This window comes from Podarcis cretensis, assembly GCF_951804945.1.
Source record: "Podarcis cretensis genome assembly, chromosome: 9".
NCBI classification, from domain to species: Eukaryota; Metazoa; Chordata; class Lepidosauria; order Squamata; family Lacertidae; genus Podarcis; species Podarcis cretensis.
The window spans coordinates 75,408,641-75,432,332 of NC_137178.1; the positions used below are offsets into that span (position 1 = coordinate 75,408,641).

Sequence of the window (23,692 nt, forward strand, 5' to 3'; positions counted from 1 at the left end):
AGAAGAAGGGGTAGGATATCTGAACTCTTATGTTTTAAGTCCTAGCTTTATAAGTCCCAGTCACAGATGCACCCTTCTTTGGCGATCCCTCGTAGCCAAGTAAGGTTGTCTTCCATGAACACGGTTTTAACAGTGAGTCCGTAAGTGACCGGAGGCTAATTCTGGATCCACACATCCTTCCACAGTGGGGACGTAGGTTTCCGGGCAGGAGTTGATCACGGTGAGGGTTTGCCAAACGTGCCTTCCTCTTAGCATGCTGCTCCCTTTCGTCCTGAGTTCGAGCGTCTTGAAAGTCCACAGCCCCTTTGGTAAAGGCTGTTCTCCAACTGGAGCGCTCGCAGGCCAGTGTTTATACTAGATGTTTTTAGATTTGCCTTGAGACAATCTTTAAACCTCTTTTGTTGACCACCAGCATTATGCTTTCCATTTTTAAGTTCAGAATAGTTGCTTTGGAAGACAATAATCAGGCACCCGCAAAACATGACCAGTCCAACAAAGTTGATGTTGAAGAATCATTGCTTCAACACTGGTGATCTTTGCTTCTTACACTGGTATTAATTTGCCAGTCTTCCAAGTGATGTGTAAAATATTTTGGAGACACCATTGATGGAATCTTTCAAGGAGTTGGAGATGGCATTAATAAGTGGTCCATGTTTCACAAGCATACAGTAAAGTTGGTAGTACAATAGCTTTGTAAACAAGCATTTTGGTTTCCCTGCGAATGTCCCGGTCCTCAAACACTCTGCACTTCAATTGGGAGAAAGCTGCACTTGCAGAGCTCAGGTGATGCTGGATTTCAGCATCACTGTTGACCCTTGTGGAAAGATAACTGCCTAGGTAGGAGAAGTGATGGACATTTTCCAATGTTACACCATTGAGTTGAATTTGTGGTGCTGCAGAGGGGTTATTTTGTACTTGCTGGTGCAGCACTTTGGTTTTTTGGATGTTGAGCGACAGGCCAATCTTTTTGTAAGGTTCTGTGAAGATATTTAGGATGGTTTGGAGGTCATCCTCTGAGCGTGCACACACTACATTGTCATCAGCATACTGAAGCTCTATGACGGAAGTTACGGTAAGCTTACTCTTTGCTTTCAGCCTGCTCAGATTGAAGAGCTTGCTTTCCATCTGTTCGATACAGTGGTACCTCGGGTTAAGTACTCAATTCATTCCGGAAGTCCGTTCTTAACCTGAAACTGTTCTTAACCTGAAGCACCATTTTAGCTAATGGGGCTTCCTGCTGCTGCCAAGCCGCCAGAGCACGATTTCTGTTCTCATCCTGAAGCAAAGTTCTTAACCCGAGGTCCTATTTCTGGGTTAGCGGAGTCTGTAACCTGAAGCGTATGTAACCCGAAGCGTATGTAACCCGAGGTACCACTGTAGATTATTTCTACCCCAGTGGTGAGTTTCCCTTCAACAAAGTGTAGGATCATGGCAATGAAAATAATGAATAGAGTTGGGGCAATAACACAACCCTGTTTAACACCTGATCCCACTGTGAATGGTTCACTTTGAGAGCCATTGTAATCTGCGATTGTTGCTGTCATATTATCATGGAGGAGCCGAATGATGTTCACAAATTTATCTGTGCAGCCAATTTTCAGAAGGACAGTCCACAGGGTATTATAATTTGCAGTATCAAAAGCACAGCCGTTTTGCGAGCCACAAAAATGGCGGAAGGAACCAGGAAGCTCTGCCTTCACGCATGAGTTGGGCGACTCTTCCATCGGCGTATCTCTACGCGCGTTCCCTCCGCGAACGGCGCTCCCTTACTGCGCTCTCGCTTGTCCACCGCGTCCTAGAGCGGCTGCCCCCACCACCCACGCCTCCGCTCTGGCCAAAAGGCCTCGGGCCTCTGTGGTGCGGGGCGCGCCATGAGGTCGGTCAGCTACGTGCGGCGGGTGACGCTGGAGTTCGGCGGGAGCCTCTTCCCGCGCGCCGTGTGCCTGGGCGACGCCGACAACGACGCGGTAGGAGCGCGCTCGCGGGGCAGGCCCAAGCCCCTCCTCAGCCCGGAGCCCCGCCAGTTCCAGTCCTCTCAGCGGAGGGACTGAAGTGGGCAGAGATTGGGAGGGAGCGGAGGAGACGCGCCGAGGAGCCTCCAGAACGGGCCGAGGGCTTCGTAAGGGGACGGGTTCAGACTGGCACGCAGAGAAAGGGGAAATAATAAGAGCCCCTCATCTGAAATCCTGTGGAAAGTTAGGTGAGGTATTACTGACGCGAAGAGGAGTCGCCCAAAACGCAGCTGTTATCCGAATGATTAATGTGCCAACTGAATTTGTAATTAGAAGTGTGTGTGTGTGTGTGTGTGTGTGTGTATATATATATATATATATATATATATGTATATATGCATACACACGCACTTATATATATATATATGTATACACACACACATATACATACACACACACACACACACATATATATATATATATGTATATATATATGAGAACCGCAGCAATGTAAGAACTGGACAACAAACAATGATCAAGGAGCACGGGAAACCACTTTGATTGTTGTTGTTTAGTCATTTAGTCGTGTCCGACTCTTCGTGACCCCATGGACCAGAGAACGCCAGGCACTCCTGTCCTCCACTGCCCCCCGCAGCTTGGTCAGACTCATGCTGGTAACCTCGAAAACACTATCCAACCATCTCGTCCTTTGTCATCCCCTTCTCCTTGTGCCCTCCATCTTTCCCAACATCAGGGTCTTCTCCAGGGAGTCTTCTCTTCTCATGAGGTGGCCAAAGTCTTGGAGCCTCAGCTTCACGACCTGTCCTTCCAGTGAGCACTCAGGGCTGATTTCCTTCAGAATGGAGAGGCTTGATCTTCTTGCAGTCCATGGGACTCTCAAGAGTCTCCTCCAGCACCAGAATTCAAAAGCATCCATTCTTCGGCGATCAGCCTTCTTTATGGTCCAGCTCTTGAAGAACTCAGAGAAGCTATGAACTATGCCGAGCAGGGCACCCAAGATGAACAGGTCATAGTGGAGAGTTTTGACCAAACGTGATCCACCTGGAGGAGGAACCGGCAAGCCACTCCAGTATCCCTGCCAAGAAAACTCCATGGGCAAAGACAACACGCACTTATATATATATATATATACACACACACACACACACACACACACACATACATACACACACACACATATATATATGTATATATATATGAGAACCGCAGCAATGTAAGAACTGGACAACAAACAATGATCAAGGAGCACGGGAAACCACTTTGATTACATTGTATAAATTTGGAATTATTTTGATATTAAGTGGTATCTACAATTGGCAAAAAATGTGGTAATATTGGGTAAACGTTGGGAAACGAATAAAAAAGTATTTTCAAAAAAGAAAGTAAACAGCCCCTCAGAGTGGCTTGTCCCGGAGTTTGAGGGATGCCAATGCTTTGAGTTTTCTTGTAAAACCTAAGGTATCCTCCCTCAGGCTTCCTTCAGCCTGCAGTGCTAACAGCAGATTAGTTGTGCTGCAGGATTTACATAAACTCAGTGCCTGCAACTGGCAGCATGAGAATAGTCTTGAGGAGAGTACTTATTATTATTACTGTATAATTAATTAGATTTATATACTACCCTTCATCACAAGATCTTAGGGCGGTCCACAGGATAAAAATACAAGGTGAAACCACCAGTAAATAGTTTAAAAAAAAAAAACCCTTCCACAAACACATTTAAAAGGCTGCAGAATATTAACCAGCCGTATTAAAATAAATAAATACAAACAAAAATACAATATACAAATAAACATATAACACTAACAAACAATTTAAAACACTTCCACCAATAAACAACCTGCACCCAAGTTAAAACCCATTCCTTTAAAACTACAATTTGAGTACAAGGGGGCTGGCCCACACCCTCATTCCACCCCCAAAGTGCCACCCCTAAAGGGACCATTCTCTTTGCTGTTGCCCTTTGCTGGCAGCCCCACCAGGGTAGACAGTTTCAGAAAACCTCAGACAGACCAGGCTTAGGAATACTGGCCCCTAGTTTCTGCTTCTGCCATTTATTAGAAAGTGGTCGTGAAGTGGGGTCATCCTAATGAGATCATTTTGATCACAAAATTGGCTTGCAGGGAAAGGGTTCATCACCTTCTATTTCAGCACCATTGTTCTTGTTTATGTTATAAAATGCAGTAAAACTATATTAAAAACCAAAGGAGGGAAACGCCTTCTTGTTAATATCAGTTCTTTTTCTTTCCAGCTAAATGAGCTAGTGGTGGGAGACACTAGTGGAAAACTATTCATATACAAGAGCGATGAAAGCAAGCCTTGGAATGTGCGCTTATGTCAAGGAATGGTAAGTAGAAATTGAAGTTTGTAGTCCTCTGAATTCTTCTACCTCTGGTGACCTTTGTGCAGTTTCCAAGTACAGTGGTGCCCTGCAAGACGAATGCCTCGCAAGACGGAAAACCCGCTAGACGAAAGGGTTTTCCATTTTGGAGGTGCTTCGCAAAACGAATTTCCTATGGGCTTGCTTCGCAAGACGAAAATGTCTTGCGAGTTCCTGTGGGGTTTTTTCCTCCCCCCCCTTTTTCTAAGCCGCTTATCAGCTGATCCGCTAAGCCGCTTAACAGCTGATCTGCTAAGCCGCTTAACAGCTGATCCGCTAAGCCGCTTAACAGCTGATCCGCTAAGCCGCTTAACAGCTGATCCGCTAAGCCGCTAATAGCGCTAATCCGCTAAGCCGTCAATGGGCTTGCTTCGCAAGACGAAAAAACCGCAAGACGAAGAGACTCGCGGAACGGATTCTTTTCGTCTTGCGAGGAACCACTGTAGATGCCATACATAGGCTGATAGATAGAATCAAAGAATTTTTGAGAGTTGCAAGGGACCCTAAGGATCATCTAGTCCAGCCTTCTGCAATTGAGGAATCATAGCTAAACAATCCCTTGCAGATGGTCATCTAACCTGTTTAAAATCCTCTAATGAAAGAGAGTCCACCACACTTGAGGCAGTCCACAGACACCAACAAACTCAAATCCAGCTTTTTTCAGATTAAAGTTCTGAATTACCACAACAGTTTATAGCGATTTTATCTAACTCCTTTTTCCTGGTCCCCCCCCCCCCTTCGCTAGTTCATAGGGCATGTTACAAAGCTATTATCGTCACTCAAAAGAAACCAAACAATTTCTGCCAAGGTTGTGTGAATAAAGGTTTCAGAAAGTCATCTTGGATTTCTATATAAGGGGCAGGCTAACAGATAATGTGTGATGTCTCCCACCTGAAATTGAACACAAATACAATGACTGACTGCATACGGTGGGCATGACTTGGAGACACAGCCCAAAAATAGCATTTTTTAAGGAAACTGGTGAGAGTTTGGTCACATAACTAATCCCAAAATGCTTTGTTCTCAAGAGTGGATACCAAGGGAAACATTTGGTGTTTCTAATTAGTGTTAGATCCCTTCCGGATCCTATTCAGAACAGTCAGTCTCTTAGTTGACACTTATTCAAGGTAGAAGCAGGGCTCAACTCTGGAAAATAATAGTTCAAAACATATTTCCAGAGTAGGCATAGGCATTGATGCTGCCTCTCTACTCATAATTAGACAGGTATTTACACCGTAAACCATCTCCTAAATCTAGGGAAGCTCCTAAAATGGTTTGAATTCCTGCTTGCCGTTCAGATTCTGTTTTCATTATTCCACTGGGTTTCTTCACTGCCCAGTTATGAATGACCACCTGTAGAACAACTGGGGACCTCTTTCTAGAAGAGTCATCACAGGAATTTGGACTTTCCCTCTCATTCACTACCTTTCCAAGTATTTTTTATTAATCCATCATTTGCTGCCTTTCCCTCTCATCTGCGCTGTAGAGCAGGAAACTTGGAGTGCCAAACTGAAGCCTCCAGAGTCCATTGAAAGACATGAGATTGGGGCTTGAATGATTAGATTAGGTGACGGGCCGAGAACAATTCATTGGAAGGTAGCAAGTGATTTATCAGAATATTTATCCACCCACCATCAGTAGCCGTGGGTCTGAAGGGGTTAAGTTGAGTATGGAAAGTGACTCCTCCAAGGCCATCTCTTGAGCATTCATATTGGTGTAAAAACAGGTTTCTCAGTTCAAGTTTCAATCTTGATAGATGCCATTTAATTGTTTTGTTACTGGATCTGATAGGGACTTAGCAAACTCTGGCCTGTCTCCATCTTGATATACCTTCAGACCATCACTAACTTGAGTTTAGGAAGGTTTTTGACAAAGTCCCCCTTGATATTCTTGCAAAGAAATGCTGGTTAGACAATGTTACCATTAGGTGGATTTGTAGCTGATTGACTGACTGTCTCAAAGAGGATTTCCAGGTAAAAATGGCAGAGAGTAAGGCTGCTTGTCCTTGGAGTAAGGCTCCATTAGGATTTAGTGCTTATAGTTTTATTTATTTGCATTGATTATCTGTCTTTACCACCTTTCCCTTCTTGTTAGTTAAGGATTTTTAAACTGAAAAGTGTTATACTTATTTTTAAAAAATTCTTTCTGTCTTTCTTCCAGCTTACTTGTGTTGGTGTTGGGGATGTATGTAATAAAGGAAAGGTAAAAAAATATTCACAGCTTGTATTTATGTGCTATTTCTTTGCTGATATGCTACTAAATAACCTCAAACTCTTCCTGAAATTCTCGGAGAGAAGAAGGATAATGAGTTCCACAACATTGGGCTCAAACATTGAACAAGTCGGCCTCTGTCAAATGGCAAGAAAAGTGATATATTTCATTCTGTTGTGAAAATGTTGGGAATAAACACTGAAATCTTATGTACATTTCCATAGAAATACAGTATTGGGAATTACTTCCCCGTAACAATGCTGAACCTTAGAATGAGACTGAAATAAGGGTTGCATATTGATGATAATTAATTTATAGCCCACCTTTTTCCCTGACAGGGACTCAAGGTGACTTACAGAAAATAAGAACAGCTAAAAGCAAAGGAAAATCCCAACCATTAAAACACACACACACACACACAGACAGCCATGAGATTTGTTAAAAACATAATTACAATAAGAACAGCGCAGCAACAACCTCTTCATTAAAAACAATCAGTTCTGTTGGGAATTTGATATAAGATACACACACACTGGAAGTGTTCACAGTACCAGTCACCACACAAAAACAGAGTAAGGTTCAAATCTTTTACTATTGTAGAAGTACTGTATTTTTCGCTCTATAGGACGCACTCTTTCTCCTCCAAAAATTAAAGGGAAATGTGTGTGCATCCTATGGAGTGAATGCAGGCTCCTTGGCTTTAGCAATAGCAAAGCGCTGAGGGAGCTCTCCCTTCGCGCTCCTCAGGCTTCGGGTTCCTTTCGCTGAAGCCGGGAGAGTCTTGCTCTCTTGGCTTCAGCAAAAGGAACTCGAAGCCTGCGGAGCACAGCGGGAACTCGTGCTGTGCTCCACAGGCTTCAGGGATAGCCAGACTCTCCTGGCTTCAGCAGAGAGGGAGAGCTGCGCAGCGCCCCTTCAGCCAAGCAGGAGGAGAAATGGAAGGGGCTCCCTTTCTCCTGCCGCTTTGCTGAAAGGGCGCTGAGCAGAGAGGGGGAGATTTTTTTTTTCTTGTTCCCCCCCTCTAAAACAAGGTGTGTCCTATGGTCCGGTGCGTCCTATGGAGCGAAACATACGGTAATATGTTCAGCAAATAGCTCTGGACAAAGCTATACATGGAAAAGTTGGAGGCTTTTCAGATACAGATATTTACTGATACATACAGATATAGAATATCACTGTTGCTCTAACCCACACCCACTAAACAAGACAGACTGAACAGTACAACTAGATGACATACATCAGTCACAGATAAAGTCAGGGCTCTGAGCCGTTACTACAGCAACTGGCTCATTTGACCTTGCATCTATGATTACCTCACCCAAAGGATGATTTATTCTCATGAAAGGGATTAGCTCCTTCCAACGTCCAGCTACTCACAACAGTTCTCAGAAGGCTGTTGGAATAAAAAGGTCTTCAGTTGGCCTTCAGTTGGCCTTCAGTTGAAGGCTAACAAGGAGGGAGCCAATTAACTTCTCTAGGGAGGGAGTTCCAAGGTCTGGGAGCAGCCACAGCAGATACAGCATTATATACTGTAAATAACAAGGCACTTTAGAAGATGAGCGCCTTTCTTGAGGGTCTTATAATCTAGAAAATAGACACAAAGGAGTTGGCACAGAAAGCGGGGAGAAATGTAGGCAGGGTAGAAAAAGGGGAAAAGGCAATTATGTCCGTTAAATTAATTACAGTAGGGAATGGGGATGAGGAAGGTGTTCCAGTGGTGGAGTTAGAGGGGGAACTTGGAGGAAGTGAGAGGTGAGGCAGTTTGAGGCGTAGGGAAGAAATGATGGGGTGGTGGTGCAGGATCAGGAGAGCTTTGGATGACTGGGTGTGTTGGAGCAGGATGAGCAGCCCTGTGGTTTTAAGGGCAGATTATAAATGATTTATGAAACAAGAGACTACTAAAGCACAGGCTAAATTCTATACATGCTTTGTCACTGATAAACTTGGAAGGGAATTGTGTATAGTAAATATGCAATAAATATTTTCCGCTTTAATAATGACTGTTTTATATGTTTTCATTTTGTGTCGTTTTATATTGCTGTTTTACTGGTTCTAGGTTGTGTTTTTGTTATTTTTAGACTGTACACTTCTTGGAGATACTTAAAATATTAAGTGGTATGTTAATGCCTATGAATGAATACATAAATAAGCACTATTACCTGGAAGGTTGAACCTTAAAGCCTGTCCACAATTAGGTCTTGCTGTTTCTCTGCCGCCTAATTTGATGTTGCCTTTTTATTTTTTGATTGTATTTTAACATTTTTATTGTAAGCAGTCCAGAGAACTCCAGTTATGGGGTGTCATTAAAAATCATTAATAAATTTGTTCTCCATCACTGCCTATGGGGTTGCCCAACACTTTTTTAATGCATGGAGCTTATCGTTATGAGTGTCAGTTGCCTCATTGCTCATGCTACCCTCTCTTTCTTACCACCTCTTATTTATCCATACATTTCTCTGTCAGAATGTGGTTGTTGCTGTGAGTGCTGAAGGGTGGTTTCATCTCTTTGATCTCACTCCGTCCACCAAGCACCTTGATGCCTCAGGCCACCATGAACTCCCAACAGCAGAAGACCAGAAGCTTGGATTCAAGCAGCACATTCCTGCCAACACCAAAGTAATGCTGATTAGTGACATTGGTGAGCAATGGCAACATGGAGTGCAAGGGCTTCATAGAGCATAGGAAATTCAGTGTGAGTGGGTGGGAAAAGTGACACAAGCCAATGAGGAAGCAGAAGAAGAAAAAAACCCAAAGAACTTCTCTGTCTTTCTGAAGCCATGAGTGTTCTTCTGCAGCTTGAGACAGAGAAAGAACAAACATAAGACCAAATCTCAGCCAGCAGAAATAATAATGCAAATTAAGCACTTGTAAGAGCCAGTGTGGTGTAGTGGTTAAGAGCGATAGACTCGTAATCTGGTGAACTGGGTTCGATTCCCCGCTCCTCCACATGCAGCTGCTGGGTGACCTTGGGCCAGTCACACTTCTCAGAAGTCTCTCAGCCTCACTCACCTCACAGAGTGTTTGTTGTGGGGGAGGAAGGGAAAGGAGAATGTGAGCCGCTTTGAGACTCCTTCAGGTAGTGATAAAGCGGGATATCAAATCCAAACTCTTCTTCTACTCCAAACTCTTCTACTAGGGGCTTTTAAGGAAAGATTTATTTTATTTTTAGTTGAAATGGCAGTGAGGGCTCCCCCCCCCCCCCCAGTGTTGCAGTCATGATCAAACCATCCCTTAAAACTAGAAAAGTTCGACTATGGCTCCCCAGTGTTTTAAACTGTTAGAGAGGTCCTTCAGCTCATTTATGAGTAAATCATAGATAGCTAAGATGCTATGGTTTAGGCCTGTAAGATTTAAGGAGCAGATTTCATGAAAGTGGTTGGTATTCAGCAGCTGAGTGAGAGCTATCCACCTACTGGTGAGTTGTTGGTGTCTACCATTTAAAAGTTACCAAAGGAGAAAACAGCAGGATCTCATTTCCCACTCCCACCTTTTATTTTCTCGGTCTCTCTCCACCCCACCCACCTTATCCCCATATGCACATTGCGGCATTCTGCCAACACACAAGCCTTAAGCTGTATTTTGCTTTCTGCAGATGGAGATGGAAAGAGTGAATTGGTGGTGGGATATACAGACCGTGTGGTGCGAGCCTTTCGCTGGGAAGACACATCTGAGAGTTCAGAGAATATCACAGGACAGTTGGTGCTACTCAAAAAGTGGTTGCTGGAGGGACAGGTAGGTTTCTGAAAATCAGTTTCATCCAAGAGTGCCTTTGCCCAGGAAGGGGCCATTTACAATCGGCTTATAGTTCAGGTCTTTAGGATCTAATGAGGATTTCTTAAGGAATGGGCTCCTGCCTCTTTCAGACACCTTGGGACCATCCTTTTAGAAAAGCATTCATTACCTCCTTGGTCCAGTGCTGTGGAGGGAGTAGAAACCAGACTGGACAGGACTGGAGGAGAGAGGACTGAGAGAGCAGGTGTGAGCAGCATGCTGCAGGAGTTGGGAGCTGAAAGGTAGCAAGAAGGGAAATGGAGTGGTACTTGGAGAAGAAAGATGGGTTAAGGGGTGGCTTTTTTGGGAATAGGGGAGACAGTGACATGTTTAAATGCATGGTAGTCAGCTCATTCAGCAAAGGCAAGTGGTGGTTTAACCAGTTACTTGGGTTCCATTTTCTCTCTCTTGGCTAAAATAGGTGGATAGCCTATCTGTAAATCCAGGCTCAGACTGTTCTCCTGAGATGATGGTGTCCCAGCCTGGGTGTGGTTATGCAGTCTTACTGTGTACTTGGAAAGCAGAGCAGCAGTCTCCGACAGAGAGGATAGACAGTTCAGCAGCTAGCAGGTGAGACTACTGGAATCCAGTGGGGCAGAGCAAGACAGTCCCTATTTACATTATGGAGCTTCAGGAACAGCTTCATGATTAAAATGGCTTGGAGCAGTATCCAACTAAACAGTTTTGCTAATGGACTTTGGACTGCACATGGAAACTTCCTCTCCCCTGCTCTCCCCACATTTCCCCTCAATTATGTTCTGGATTCTCCCCCAACTTTCTGGAAAAGATCGGGGAAGGCATGCAGGGAGAGGAGTGGGCGGGAAGTTGTGTAGCGCAGAAAAATAATAATGCTTGAGCTAACAGAACTGTTTAGCTGAATGCCTCCTTTGGGTTTATTTAGTGTTCTGTTACAAAGCCTGAACAATTTTTTGCCATCAAAATCATGACTATATGGCTATGTAATATTCAGTCAGTTAGAAGTTTGATAGAAAAATCTACTTGTGGGGATTCCCCTGTTTCACTTTTTACGAGTGTTTGCCAAACTAAAGAAACTTTCCATATTGCTATGTTTTAAATTTAAGCATGGGACCCGGGTGCAAGAATTTTGGAAGCGGAAGGAATAAAATAGCAGGCAATGTTATGCCCAAACAGACATCACTTGGCCATAATTACTGGCATAGTTACTGACAGCACCCATCACGCTAGGAGAGACATACATAGGACCATATCTCCTTATGGAATACTGGGAGGTGAGGTTACCCAGGGAGCGAGGTACTGTGCCTCCAACATTATTCATGTCCATCTTCATTCCATGGAGCCACGAGGTTACAAGTGAATCTTTGCAGGAAACACCAGGCAGCGTGGGATTCCAGAAGGAGCATTTCTGTGGCAATGGCAATGAACGGGGAGGTGTTTTATTCCTGCTTGGCCAGCCAGTCTGGAGAGTGGAAGATGACAATTCTCCTAACAAGGATCTACATGTGACCCTGCCTGTCCAGTCAGAGGAGAGGAGGCATCTCAGTGTTGAGGCTGTCCTCCAGGAGACTGGGAATAGAAATTCACAATACAGTGGTACCTCGGGTTACATACGCTTCAGGTTACATACGCTTCAGGTTACAGACTCTGCTAACCTAGAAATAGTACCTCAGGTTAAGAACTTTGCTTCAGGATGAGAACAGAAATCATGCGGTGGCGGCAGCAGGAGGCCCCATTAGTTAAAGTGGTGCTTCAGGTTAAGAACAGTTTCAGGTTAAGAACGGACCTCCGGAACAAATTGAGAACTTAACCTGAGGTACCACTGTAACAATTTCCTTTCATTCCAGGATGATGGGGAACCATTTGTGAGCGCTCATTGGGTTTGGTCAGTCAACTAGCTACAAATCCACCTAACAGTTACTTCGTCTAACCACATTTTACCAGCTTCTTCGCAAGAAGATCATGGGGGACTTTGTCAAAAGCATTACTGAAATCAAGATACTCTAAATCCACAGCATTCTTCGGATCCACCAAGCTTGTAACTCTATCAAAAAAAGAAAAGAAAGGAGATTCATCTGACATAACTTGTTTTTGAGAAACCCATGCTGGGTCTTAGTAATCACAGCATCCTTTTCTAAGTGCTCACAGACTGACTGTTTAATTATCTGTTCTAGGCCTTTTCCTGGTATCAATGTCAAGCTGACTGGTTGGTAGTTATCTGGGTCTTCTTTTTCCCCTTTTTGAAGAAGGGGACATTTGCCTGCTTCCAGTTTGCAGGGACGCCACCAGTTCTCCAAGAATTCTCAAAGATTATAGACAGAGACTTTGAGATTACATCCACAAGCTCCATTAGTACCTTGGGTTTACAAAGATATAAGCATCAGAACAGGTGGCATAATGTTTTAGGGGTCATCACCTGCTGATGCAGTGAAGAAGTAGAGGGAAGCTTAGAGCTGCTTATTCTCAATGCTTTTTCAAAGCTCAATGATAGATGAACATCAACACAAAAGTTTGCTAACCTAACACTTATATTTTGGGGATTTGGTAGAAAGAAGGTTATCATACCTATAACCCAGGGAAAGAATTCTGTGTCTCTACTAAGACTTGCCACTCATCCACTTTAAATGTTATTTCTGTTTACCCAACTACCCCTTTACAGATATGCAGGAGACCCACATTTTGACAAGAGTCACTTAACAACATCAAATCTAGTTAAGAGTATGAGACTCCAAGATGTTACTGCTATCACAACCAGATATCCCTTCAGGCTTTGCTTTCTTCTAGGGAAGCCCCAGTTCGGGATGTCATTCTCCATCAGACATCAGGTAGAATTCACAACAAGAATGTTTCCACTCACCTCATTGGCAGCATTGGCAGAGGTAAGTGGAAGAAATTCTGGCCTGAGTAAAAATGAGGAAATAGAGTGGATTTGTGTGGAGAAGAGTTCAAGGCTGCATGGTTTAGTTAGGTTCCATCTTTGCACCTATGGCAGGTTGCTCACCTAGAACTTTTCTGTGCAGCTGCTCTCCAAACCTGCTCTCACACAGACATACTTTTGTTCTACTGGATTCTCATTCTAACCCCTGCACAGTTGCAGCCTCATTCCTCCTGTGACTAGCACTCCTCCTCCTCTCAACTTTGGCCCAACAAAGTCAGCATGTCACAGGGTGAAAACGGATTGTAGAGAGGCTGACTTAAAATTTACATAGCACTCTTGGAATGTTCAGAGCACTTCACATACAGTATTTTGCTTCCACCACATCTTTTACTCAATCTAAACAATTAATGGAGCACCTTCCTCCATTAGTTTGCATAAGGGTGGGTAGAAAGTGGCTCCTGTTTCCTCAGAGATGGGGTGGAGGGGGGATTTTCCAGACTTTCGACTCAGTAAAAATACAATAGTTTTATCATACGCTTTCTGCTTTGTAATTTTGAGGGCTGAAAACACTTAGGCAGTAATCGAAACAAAATGGTGCACTCGAAGGTTTGGCTCTGCTGCTTTCCCAACTTGGGTTCTGTCTTTGCAGGGACTTCCAAGAAGCACGCTGGCTCAGGTCTGTTCGCACTCTGCACCTTGGATGGTAAGCCCTCTTGGTTTCCTGGAAAGGAATCTCTACAAAGGATTTGGGGCCTGAGCTGAAATAGCTTTCATAGTTAAGAAACTGCAAATTAGCAATCAACCCCAAAACAGAAACTGTTTCAAGACATTTTAATTCTGGAGACTACTTAAGGTACTTCCGGATTATCACTATTTTGCAGGAGAGATTCAAGTACATGCCAGAAATCTTGATTTGCACAATTAAAGCAGGTTAAAGGGCTCTGTTGCCCTAATGCAACAAATTAAAAAGAACAGGAAAGTGATGGAGAAATGCATTGGAAGGTGTGGAATAAACAAATGATTAACAAGAAGACATGTAAACATCCCACGAACAAAACAGAATGATTTCTCATTGTTGTGCAACCACCCCATAAACAAATTGGAACAATCATTCAGTAAAGATTGGAGATAGTCTGACCACTGTATAAGCTTCATGCAAGCAAATCAGAGTGAGAACAAAATAAATAGGTTGTCTGAAGGAGCGCTTAGAAATATTTCCTTTAGTGCAGGGGTCAACAATTTTTTTAAGCAGGAGGCCAATCCACTGTCCCTCAGACCTTGTGGGGGGCCAGACTATATTTTAATAATAATAATAATAATAATAAACGAATTCCTATGCCCCACAAATAACCCAGAGATGCATTTTAAATAAAAGGACACATTCTACTCATGTAAAAACACACTGATTCCCAGACCATCCGTGTGCCAGATTTAGAAGGCGATTGGGCCTTAGTTTGCCTACCCATGTTCTAGTGGAACCATCACATCCAGGAATATTAGAAGGAATATAGACTGAAAAACTTAACACCCCAGTTTGGAAGACAGCATTTAATTTCTATCTAGCGTTTTAATTTATTTTGTCAAAGCTGTCTTGCACATGCCATACCACTTAGAATGATTCTATTGTGTGCATTTTGAAAATTGTCATCTTGGCTCACTGTTACTTTGAAATAACAGCTATTTTACTAAGGAAGGTTGAAGTCAATATGCTTCAATTGTTTCATCATTCACATGTCACAGTTGCCCTACTTGAAGATGAAGGAAAGAGAGTGGATACAATCTTGAGGCAACTGAAGAACGCTCTGGAAATAAAAGGCAATGCCTATGTAGCATTATTGCCTCATTCTAGGTCAGGGGTGAGGAACCTTTTTCAGCCTGAAAGCTGCATTGCCTCATCAGTAATCTCGGTGCCAGAGGCAAAAGCAGGTGGCATGACAGGTGTTGTTATAGGAACAAAAGTCCAAAACTCTCTCCCCCCCGGCCAATGACGAGAGACAAAGGATAGAAAAGTAGAAAAAATTATTTCTAAGCAAAGGATGCACAAAACTTTTATACAATTGTAGCAAACATACAAACCACAGAAATGTGTGATCTCTTACATCACTATTGGCTTGGAAAGCGCATGGACAAAGCATGCTTAAGTCAGGTATTTTTCTTCCTGGCTACAGGACAGTTTATTATTGACCCTTGATCGAGCTCAGACCAGGCTAGGCGTAGCTGGCCTTGCAGTTGCAACTGTAGGTAGATATTGTGGTCTAATCAACTGTGGAACTGAGGAACTTCATTTCTTTATACTCACAGAGGTGGTAGCTTAGGCATTCTCAACAGTGATGCTTAATGAATATCGTAACACTTCAGCCCCTCCTGATCTTCCCCTCAGGTAGATTGAACCTTATCTATCTAGGCAGTCCCTAACTGACTGACAGCCACTTCACAATCTGTTCACTCTAACAGATAGCCACTATCTTAATTGCTCAAACAGAAAGTCCCTAGTTTAACCTAGGTCCTTGTCTAACCCACAGACAATCCCTGGCTCCCCTCTCTGAGACAGCCCTTACCCATCGCTATCAGACTGTTAAACTGTCAGCTTTCAACTTAAATTCCACCCTCTCTTTCTCTCATGATTAGCTGATCTGCTCGCCATCCCCCACGGGTTGTTAGATCACAAGGAGGCAGACCCAAGGCATGTCCCTCATAGACTGCTATAGTTGTGGTATCTAAATCAGAATGGATGTGAGTGTTCTTGTTAGAAAAATGTGTTGCAGATTGGTCACAGTGATCTACTGAAGGCTCACCTGGGCCAGATTATAAAAGGCCACGCATCGCTTTGGAAAGCTGGCTGACATTGTGCAGAAGTACACTTTGTATAGAATAGGTGTTCTGTCATGAGCTCAACACCTGTGATTGGTTGAAGGCATCACGAGTCTTCTACCACTTGAGCTCTAGCCTTTTACCCGACTGTTTCCTTGCCTCTATAGATGAATTATTTCTATGTTTTGGGTGAGGGCGCTCAGTTGATCTTCCATTTTCAGAGAGAGACAGAGGCCCAACAAGACCACCAGCCGTATGGAGGAGGACATCCATTTGAGACTTAAGTAAATCATAATTAACTCCAAGGCAAACCATCTTAATGCCTCTTCCTCATTGCTATCACTTAAAATGTCTGGAGCAACCCACAGCTTGAACTTAAGTAATTATCTATGAAAAGGAAGTCAAAACAGGCTTCCCCACTCACAGAGTACTGAACATGAAATCAAGTGCATGTCAAGCCAGATATAATGAAAGACATTGGGATGGGAATCTGCTGCACCCAAAATAATGTTTCTAATATAAACTCTGGCACAGCATAGGGATGGAAGAAAATGGTTGTCTTTTATGCTAGTTTAGAACTCTGCTTAACTTTCTCTTTCCCCTGTAGGGACACTGAAACTGATGGAGGGAGCTGACAAGCTACTGTGGTCAGTACAGGTTGACCACCAACTTTTTGCTCTAGAAAAACTGGACGTTACAGTGAGTTCTGTTCTAGCTTACAATAACCAGGTCATTTGCTTTTAGTAGTACGAAGTCAGACAGATTCTCCAGGTTCACGCTATTGGCATACCTCCTTTGGAGGAGAGATTGCCACCACCCCTGCCAACGTAGGAAGAGCTTATTTGATCAGGTCAATGTCCCATCTGCTCCAACACCCTGTTCTCACTGGGGCCAACCAGATGCCTGTGGGAAACGTGCAAGCAGGACCTGAGCACAAGACGACTCTCCCCTCTTGTGGTTTCCAGCAACTGGGATTCAGAAGCACTGCTGCCTCTGACTGTTGGACAGAGCACTGCCTCCATCATGACTAGTAGCCATTGATAGACCATGATTTGTCTAATCCTCTTTTAAAGCCATCATTGCATCCTGTGGGAGAGAGTTTCATACTTTAACTGTGAAGTGTGTGAAGAAGTACTTTCTTTTATTTATGCTAAATCTTTCAATATTGAACTTCATTATATGTCCACAGGTTCTAGTGTGATGAGAGAGAAAAACTTGTTTCTACTTTATCTACTGCTATTCATAATTTTATAAACCTCTATCATGTCACCTCTTACTTGTCTTTTCTCTAAACTAAAAAGTCCCAAATGCTGCTACTTTTCCTCATAGGGGACTTGGTTCACCCTCTTCATCACCACTAGATGAGGTCCATGAGTGGTACTATGAGATTAATATCTTTTGAATCACTTTGCACATTTTGTAATGATTTGACTTCCTTTGCTTTACTAATCCCATTTTGTTTGACAACACCTACAACTCACACAGATTCCTGGGCACCACTCAAGATTTAAGTTCAGGGTTGCTGCACCTCTGGTTGATTCTATGACACAATCACTTAGGGTATCTAATAAATGTACCTCTTTTTCATGACTGGAACTCATATGTCTATGTGAGAGTAGCGAAAGTCATCCATTACTACAATTCCTCTTTTGGATGCTTCTTTGCATTCATTCTTCCTCTCAAGATGTCCTTGAGCAATTTGATCAGGGCAACAACAGAATGTCCTCAGTACTAAATTATTTTTTGGGCCCAATATCACACCTGTGGAGGGGTCTGCCTCTTGTGGGATTTCTAGCTTGTAGACTCAATGCCCTCTTTGACATGCAGAGTGACATCACCTCTGGTACGTCCTTCCATGTCTTTCCTATAAAGTTTATATCCAGAGAAATAACTCTGTCCCACTGGTTCTCTTTGTTCCACCAGGTTTGTTTTATGCCCACTATATCATTGCTGTCCCCAAAGACCAAGCACCCCAGTTCTCCCATCTTGGCTCAGAGGCTTCTAGCATTGTTGTTGTTTAGTCGTTTAGTCGTGTCCGACTCTTCGTGACCCCATGGACCAGAGCACGCCAGGCACTCCTGTCTTCCACTGCCTTCTAGCATTAAACACATGTATATAGTCTTTCTCTTCAAGTGTCTTTGACAGTTTTGTTTTGACTTGTGGTGTTTTGGCCTCTCTGACTTACTATCCTGTGCCCCTGTGCTCATGTCTAGATCTAAGCCCTCCCCCTTTTAAATTTTCACCGATTTCATAATTTTAACCCCAGAGGTGAGATTTGTTGCAAACTGGACCCACTCAGCTGCCAGTTTTCTGGCTCCCACTTCGTTTTTCTTGCTAGATTCAGGGGAGAAGGAACTGATGCCCCAGTAAGGGGATGGGGAAGCAAGATTGTTATTAGGTGAATGAGCATCAGAGGCAGTTGTATTGTTCTAAACAAGATGGTGCAAAGGAAGGTTGAAAGGAGGTATTTTAGCAACTTGTACCTGGAGAACTTGTCTGAACAAGTAACGCTTACAGGAAACAGAGATTTCTGTTATTCTGATGGCTTATGAGAAGACAAATGTCTAAACTGAGATTCTATATTCATTTGTTTATGACTCTTACGTACCACTTTTCCTTCAGAAAGTTCAGAGCATCTTCATAAAGCTCCAAGGAATGACTCATACACTCACTGAACAAGCTGAGTTACTTAGTTTTAATACAGTGTACTTCTGAATCCATTCCTTGGGCTCCTGTAAACTTTAGCCAGCAAAAGAGCTGGTTGCATGAATATCTGGTGTTGACCCAGGGAGCTATAAAGTTGACTGTTCTATTTCCACTCCCCATAATGTTTTGCGACCACTATATCCTTTGGGAATCTTTTTTTATCTCATGAACAACCCTGAGATCTTATGATGAAGGGCGGTATATAAGCCTAATATATAAAAAAACCAGGAATCTAGATTGGCTATATTCATTAGGCTAGTTTCTTGTCTTGTTGCATCAACCTCCTTTATCTAATGTTAGTGACAAGCTGGGGCCAGATGAAAACATTTATGAGCATTGCTCACAGAGGTTGATGGGATTTCTACCTACCACAGGGAACTTCTGCTAATCAGAAAATTTTGAACCCTTAGGGAAATGGCCATGAGGAGGTGATTGCCTGCGCTTGGGATGGACAGACGTATATCATAGACCACGGCCGCACTGTGGCTAGGTTCCAAGTAGATGAAAATGTGAGTGCCTTCTGTGCAGGTGAGCTGCTTTCCTATCAGCAGATCCACAGGTGTGGGAAATAACTGATTATCATATGTGATAAAGTGTTCCTACCTCATTGGTAGAGCACTTTTTTCCTACAGAAGGTCCCAGCTTCATTCCCTATCATCTCCAGTGAAGGGGTCTCAGGTAGTAGGACTTGGAAAGACCACTAAGACTTTGGGGAGTCACTGCAAGGTAGAGTAGACATTACTGGGCTAGATGAATCAATAGCCTGACTCGCTATTAGGCAGCTTCGTATGTTCATGAGAAAAGCTTTCTGCTGGACTCTTCTACTTTCAGTCAGGGAGACATAGCTCAGTGATAGAGTTTCACATCCAGCTTTCATAAGAACATAAGAAGAGCCCTTTTGGATCAGACTAAAAGCCTATCTAGTCCAGCACTGGCTTCTCTTGGTGGCGAACCAGATACCTATGGTGAGCCCACTACAGGAGCTCAGCAGCACTCTCCCTAGTTCAACCTCTCGTATTCCTTGTTAAAAAGGATCTCCAGAGTTAGGAGGACTGAAAAGACACCTTCCAAGACCTTTGAGAGCTACTGCCAGTGAAAATAGACAGTTATGGGCTAGATGGATGCAAACTTCCATCTATGTGCCCATTAGGCCTGGCAGAGCATCCTAATTTGTCCTGTGAGGCTTTTCCCCTTGCACTCTTTTTCTTCTTGTAGTTGTTAGACTGCTCCATTTAGCATGGCCAAGGGTCAGGGATGGCAGAAACTGTAGTCTAGCAAGGTCTCAGGACCTAAGGTTGGGAAAGACTGCTATAGATGAAAGGAAGGGAATTTATCTAGGGGTCTTAGTAGACCACAAGCTTAACAAGAGTCATCCATGTGATACAGCAGCAGAAAAATCTAATGCTATTCTAGGCTGCATCAAATTAAGTGTAGTGTCCAGATCAAGGGAGGTAATGGTCCCACTCTATTCTGCCTTGGTCAGACCACACCTGGAATACTGTGTCCAATTCTGGGCACCACAATTTAAGAAGGCTATTGACAAGCTGGAAGGTGTGCAGAGGAAGGCAGCCAAGATGATCCAGGGTCTGGAAACCAAGCCTAAGGAGGAACAGTTGAGGGAGTTGGGCATGTTTAGCCTGGAAAAGAGGAGAGTGAGAGGAGATAGGAATAGCCATCTTCAAATATCTAAAGGGCTGTCCCATGAAAAATGGGCAAGCTTGTTTTCTTGTGCTCCAGAGGGTTGGGCCCAAAGCAATGGATTCATGTTACAAGAAAGGAAGTTGGAATGAAGAGGATTTCATTTTGTTAGAGATATGGAATATGCAAAAGGCTCTTCTGTATCTCCTGCAGATTTACCATGAAGCCAGAGCCAAGGTGAATACATTGCTGGCAAAGCATTTTTCAGCCAGACTGACACCAAATAATATGATACTTCAACTCACAAGGAGAATAATCAAATAATGAAACACTGCTAAATAAGTTTATGAACACTCTACACATCAAACACAGGCATTTTGCTGTCTGCTATTCAAGACTTGATTAGGGAGCATGGTGCAGTGGTAGGGTTTAAAATAAATTGTGGTAAATCTGAACTAAATCATTAACTTTAAGGGAAATCAACATATTAAGGCATTGTAGAATTTTGAATCTGTGAAGTGCTTTTAGAGGCATGTGGACATGCACTTCACTGCATCTCACACAAACCTCCTTAATGAGAATTATGGGGAATTGTTTGACTCAGTAAAGAGAGATCTTAAGGTTTGGAGAGTGCTGGATCTTAGCTGGGTGGTGCCTCATCTCACTAATGCGCTTCTGGAGTTCCCTCTCCTTTGATGGCTGCTTTCACTTCTCTAGGTCTCTATGCCTGCAAAGGAGGCTGCAATAGCCCTTGCCTGGTGTACGTCAGTTTCAACCAAAAGATCTACATCTATTGGGATGTGCAGTTGGAGAGAATGGAATCTACCAGTTTGCTGAAGATACTAGAGAGTAACTCCGAATACAAAGATCTCCTACTCCAGCTGGGTGTGGGTATGTCCCAAGCCTCATATAACTTGAAGATGGTGAAAGTGTTCCTTGTAATAAATAGGACAGAAAGAGATGAAAGAAAGGGGAAAGAACCATAAGCAGCAGATTTAGAATTGTACCCTAAAATTGCAAAATTCTATTATTATATTTATGCAAGGCATTTAAAACATGCATTAGTAACTCCCCCCTCCTGCTGTTTACAGATGTTTACAGACATTTCAGTATTTTTCAAAACCAGGTTAGTGGGCTAAATTAACAAAGCAGACTGCATATGTATTATTAGTTCCCTGGTTGAATATTGAGCCATCTACATATGGGTTATGTTCCACTATTCACCCAAGGGACAAATGACTATTAGGGTTAATTAGGCTTCCTCATTCCAATTTTGGTCCCTGCCTTCATCTGTTGTAGACATGTCTCTTTCTCTATCCTCCATTCTGCTTTGGGCTCAGGGTGCTATGTGTAGGTACAGATTCAGAAGTTCTAGAGATGGATATGGATTTGGAGAAGAGCCATAGCACTGTGGTAGAACATGTTTTGCACACAGAATGTCCCTAATTCAGTCCCTGGCATATCCAAGTAGGACTGGGAATGGCCACTATCTGAAGCATTGGAGAGCTGCTGCCAGTCAGTGCAGACATTCCTGGTCTGACTCTAGGCAGCTTCCTAGGTTTCGTCCCCTGAAAACAGGAATGCCTCTTTCTTCTAAACTGAGGACAGGTGTTGTCTGTGCACTTAAAAACATTTCTCTGCAACTAAAATAAATGGAGCACAATAATTGCCTTGCTGGGAGCTCAGCAGTCTTTTTGTGATACCAGTGAGCCAGATGCCTCTAGGAATTGATGAAGCAGGGCATGAGGAAATAGCTTTCCCCTGATTTTTGTTCCAAACACTTGGTTATTCAGAGAATGTTGCCTCTGTGCACAGATTTCATGGGCAGCAATCTATGAAATACCAATTTTCCATGAAGCTTTTAGAAATGGATGCCAAGACTGTTACTGAGCACACAGTGACCATCTTTTGCTGTCATATCATAGAACCAATATTGTGAATAGAGTGAGCATGCTTTTGGATGTCCAGCAAAGATCAGTGGTTGAATCTGTTCACAAGATAAAGTCTAGATCAGTTGGCTGCAAAAAAAGCCAGCTCTTGGATGCAAGATAATCTTGTGCATACAGCCTGAGATTCCCACAAACCACTGCCATACTTCTGAAGGGCAGAATATGAATTACAAGAGGTAATTCTTACATTCATTTTTATATGTTATTATGTTGATAGGAGAACCAGTCACATACTGATTCTTAAGTACCTTGCTTAGTCTCCAGTACTTCTCATCAGTCCCTCTCTCTCTCTCTCTCTCTCTCTCTCTCTCTCTTTCTTTCTTTCTTTCTTTCTTTCATAGCTGGAGATGATATTTCTGCAGTCAAAGATTTGATTCACAAGACACTCTACTTTCCAGAGGAGCAGCCCTTCTCAGTTCATGCCCACGGCTAGATCCTCTTCCAGGTGCTATCCTATTTCCCAAGAAACCTTATGAGCTGATGACATATACTTACACAGTGAACAGCTCTGCAAATTAAGCACTGTTAAGAACCAGGACTCTGAATGAAGGGGTTGGAGTAGCAGCATGAATCTTCAAGTGAAGCTGCTGACTGAAGTCAGCATAATAGGAAATGCCCTTTTCAATTTGTCTCAAGTTCCTTATTGCTGTTGTTACTTTCTCATCAGTCACTTTATCTGCTGAAAACTTTAATAAAGGCAATTTTAAAAGATCCAGGGGAAAACAGATGTGTTTGTTCATGTGTCTAGTTTGGATCGGTATTTGGATTGTCGGAATGAGCAATCTTTTGCCTTTTTTAAAAAAAAAGTCCCACCAGTTAGATCTTCATATGTTAACAGAGATGTGCAGGAGCTCATCACAGATAGCCATGCCTCCGCTGTGGCTATGAGAAACAAAAAAGGCATTTCTCTAAAAAAGACCCCCCCCCAAAAAAAATCTATGAAATTCTAGGAATTCTGTGTAAGAGAGTGTGTGGGTGGCCCTAGAAGGCTAGCATCAAAGTAATGTGGTCCTTGGGCTGAAAAATGTAAACCCACTAATCAGTTCTATGTACAGGAACACCAGCAAAGAGCAAGGCAAAAGTTGGCAGTAACAACTGATTGCTGCTTATACAGCTTCTTAAAAATTTTTTTTTGATAAGCCACAAAACAGTTGCCCTCTATTCTAAGGCTGGGTGGTGTTTCTCTTGCATTGCTTATCTCTGCTTCTTTTCCCTTGTAAAGGCAACACAAGTCATTTCTGTAGAATCACCTTCCCAGCCCTATGGAAACTCCCCTCTTCCTCCGATGGATACTCTCCTTCTCTGAGACCCTCCTTCATGAAAACAGAAAAAATGTCACCCTGGCAGTGAGAAATATTTATCACCGCTCAGCTTCTCAAGGTCAGCCCTTGTTATCCAGGAC

General features: G+C 43.1%; 1 protein-coding gene across 3 annotated transcripts; it reads left to right on the forward strand.

Annotated features, from left to right (window-relative positions):
* The first annotated feature begins 1,666 nt into the window (after positions 1-1,666).
* ITFG2 (integrin alpha FG-GAP repeat containing 2) lies at positions 1,667-23,001 on the forward strand. 3 transcript variants are annotated; one of them, XM_079991664.1, is made up of 12 exons: positions 1,667-1,876; positions 4,222-4,317; positions 6,511-6,552; positions 9,025-9,199; positions 10,154-10,293; positions 10,754-10,902; positions 13,093-13,187; positions 13,836-13,889; positions 16,605-16,696; positions 19,114-19,231; positions 21,059-21,232; positions 22,632-23,001. In XM_079991664.1, exons 1-12 carry the CDS (start codon positions 1,703-1,705, stop codon positions 22,721-22,723), a joined length of 1,401 nt encoding a protein of 466 aa, XP_079847790.1. In that variant the 5' UTR covers positions 1,667-1,702; the 3' UTR covers positions 22,724-23,001. The 3 variants fall into 3 exon arrangements, with proteins under 3 accessions (XP_079847790.1, XP_079847791.1, XP_079847792.1); XM_079991665.1 differs by having other exon boundaries at positions 1,842-1,967; XM_079991666.1 differs by lacking the exon at positions 1,667-1,876 and adding an exon at positions 1,977-2,205.
* Positions 23,002-23,692: the final 691 nt, after the last annotated feature.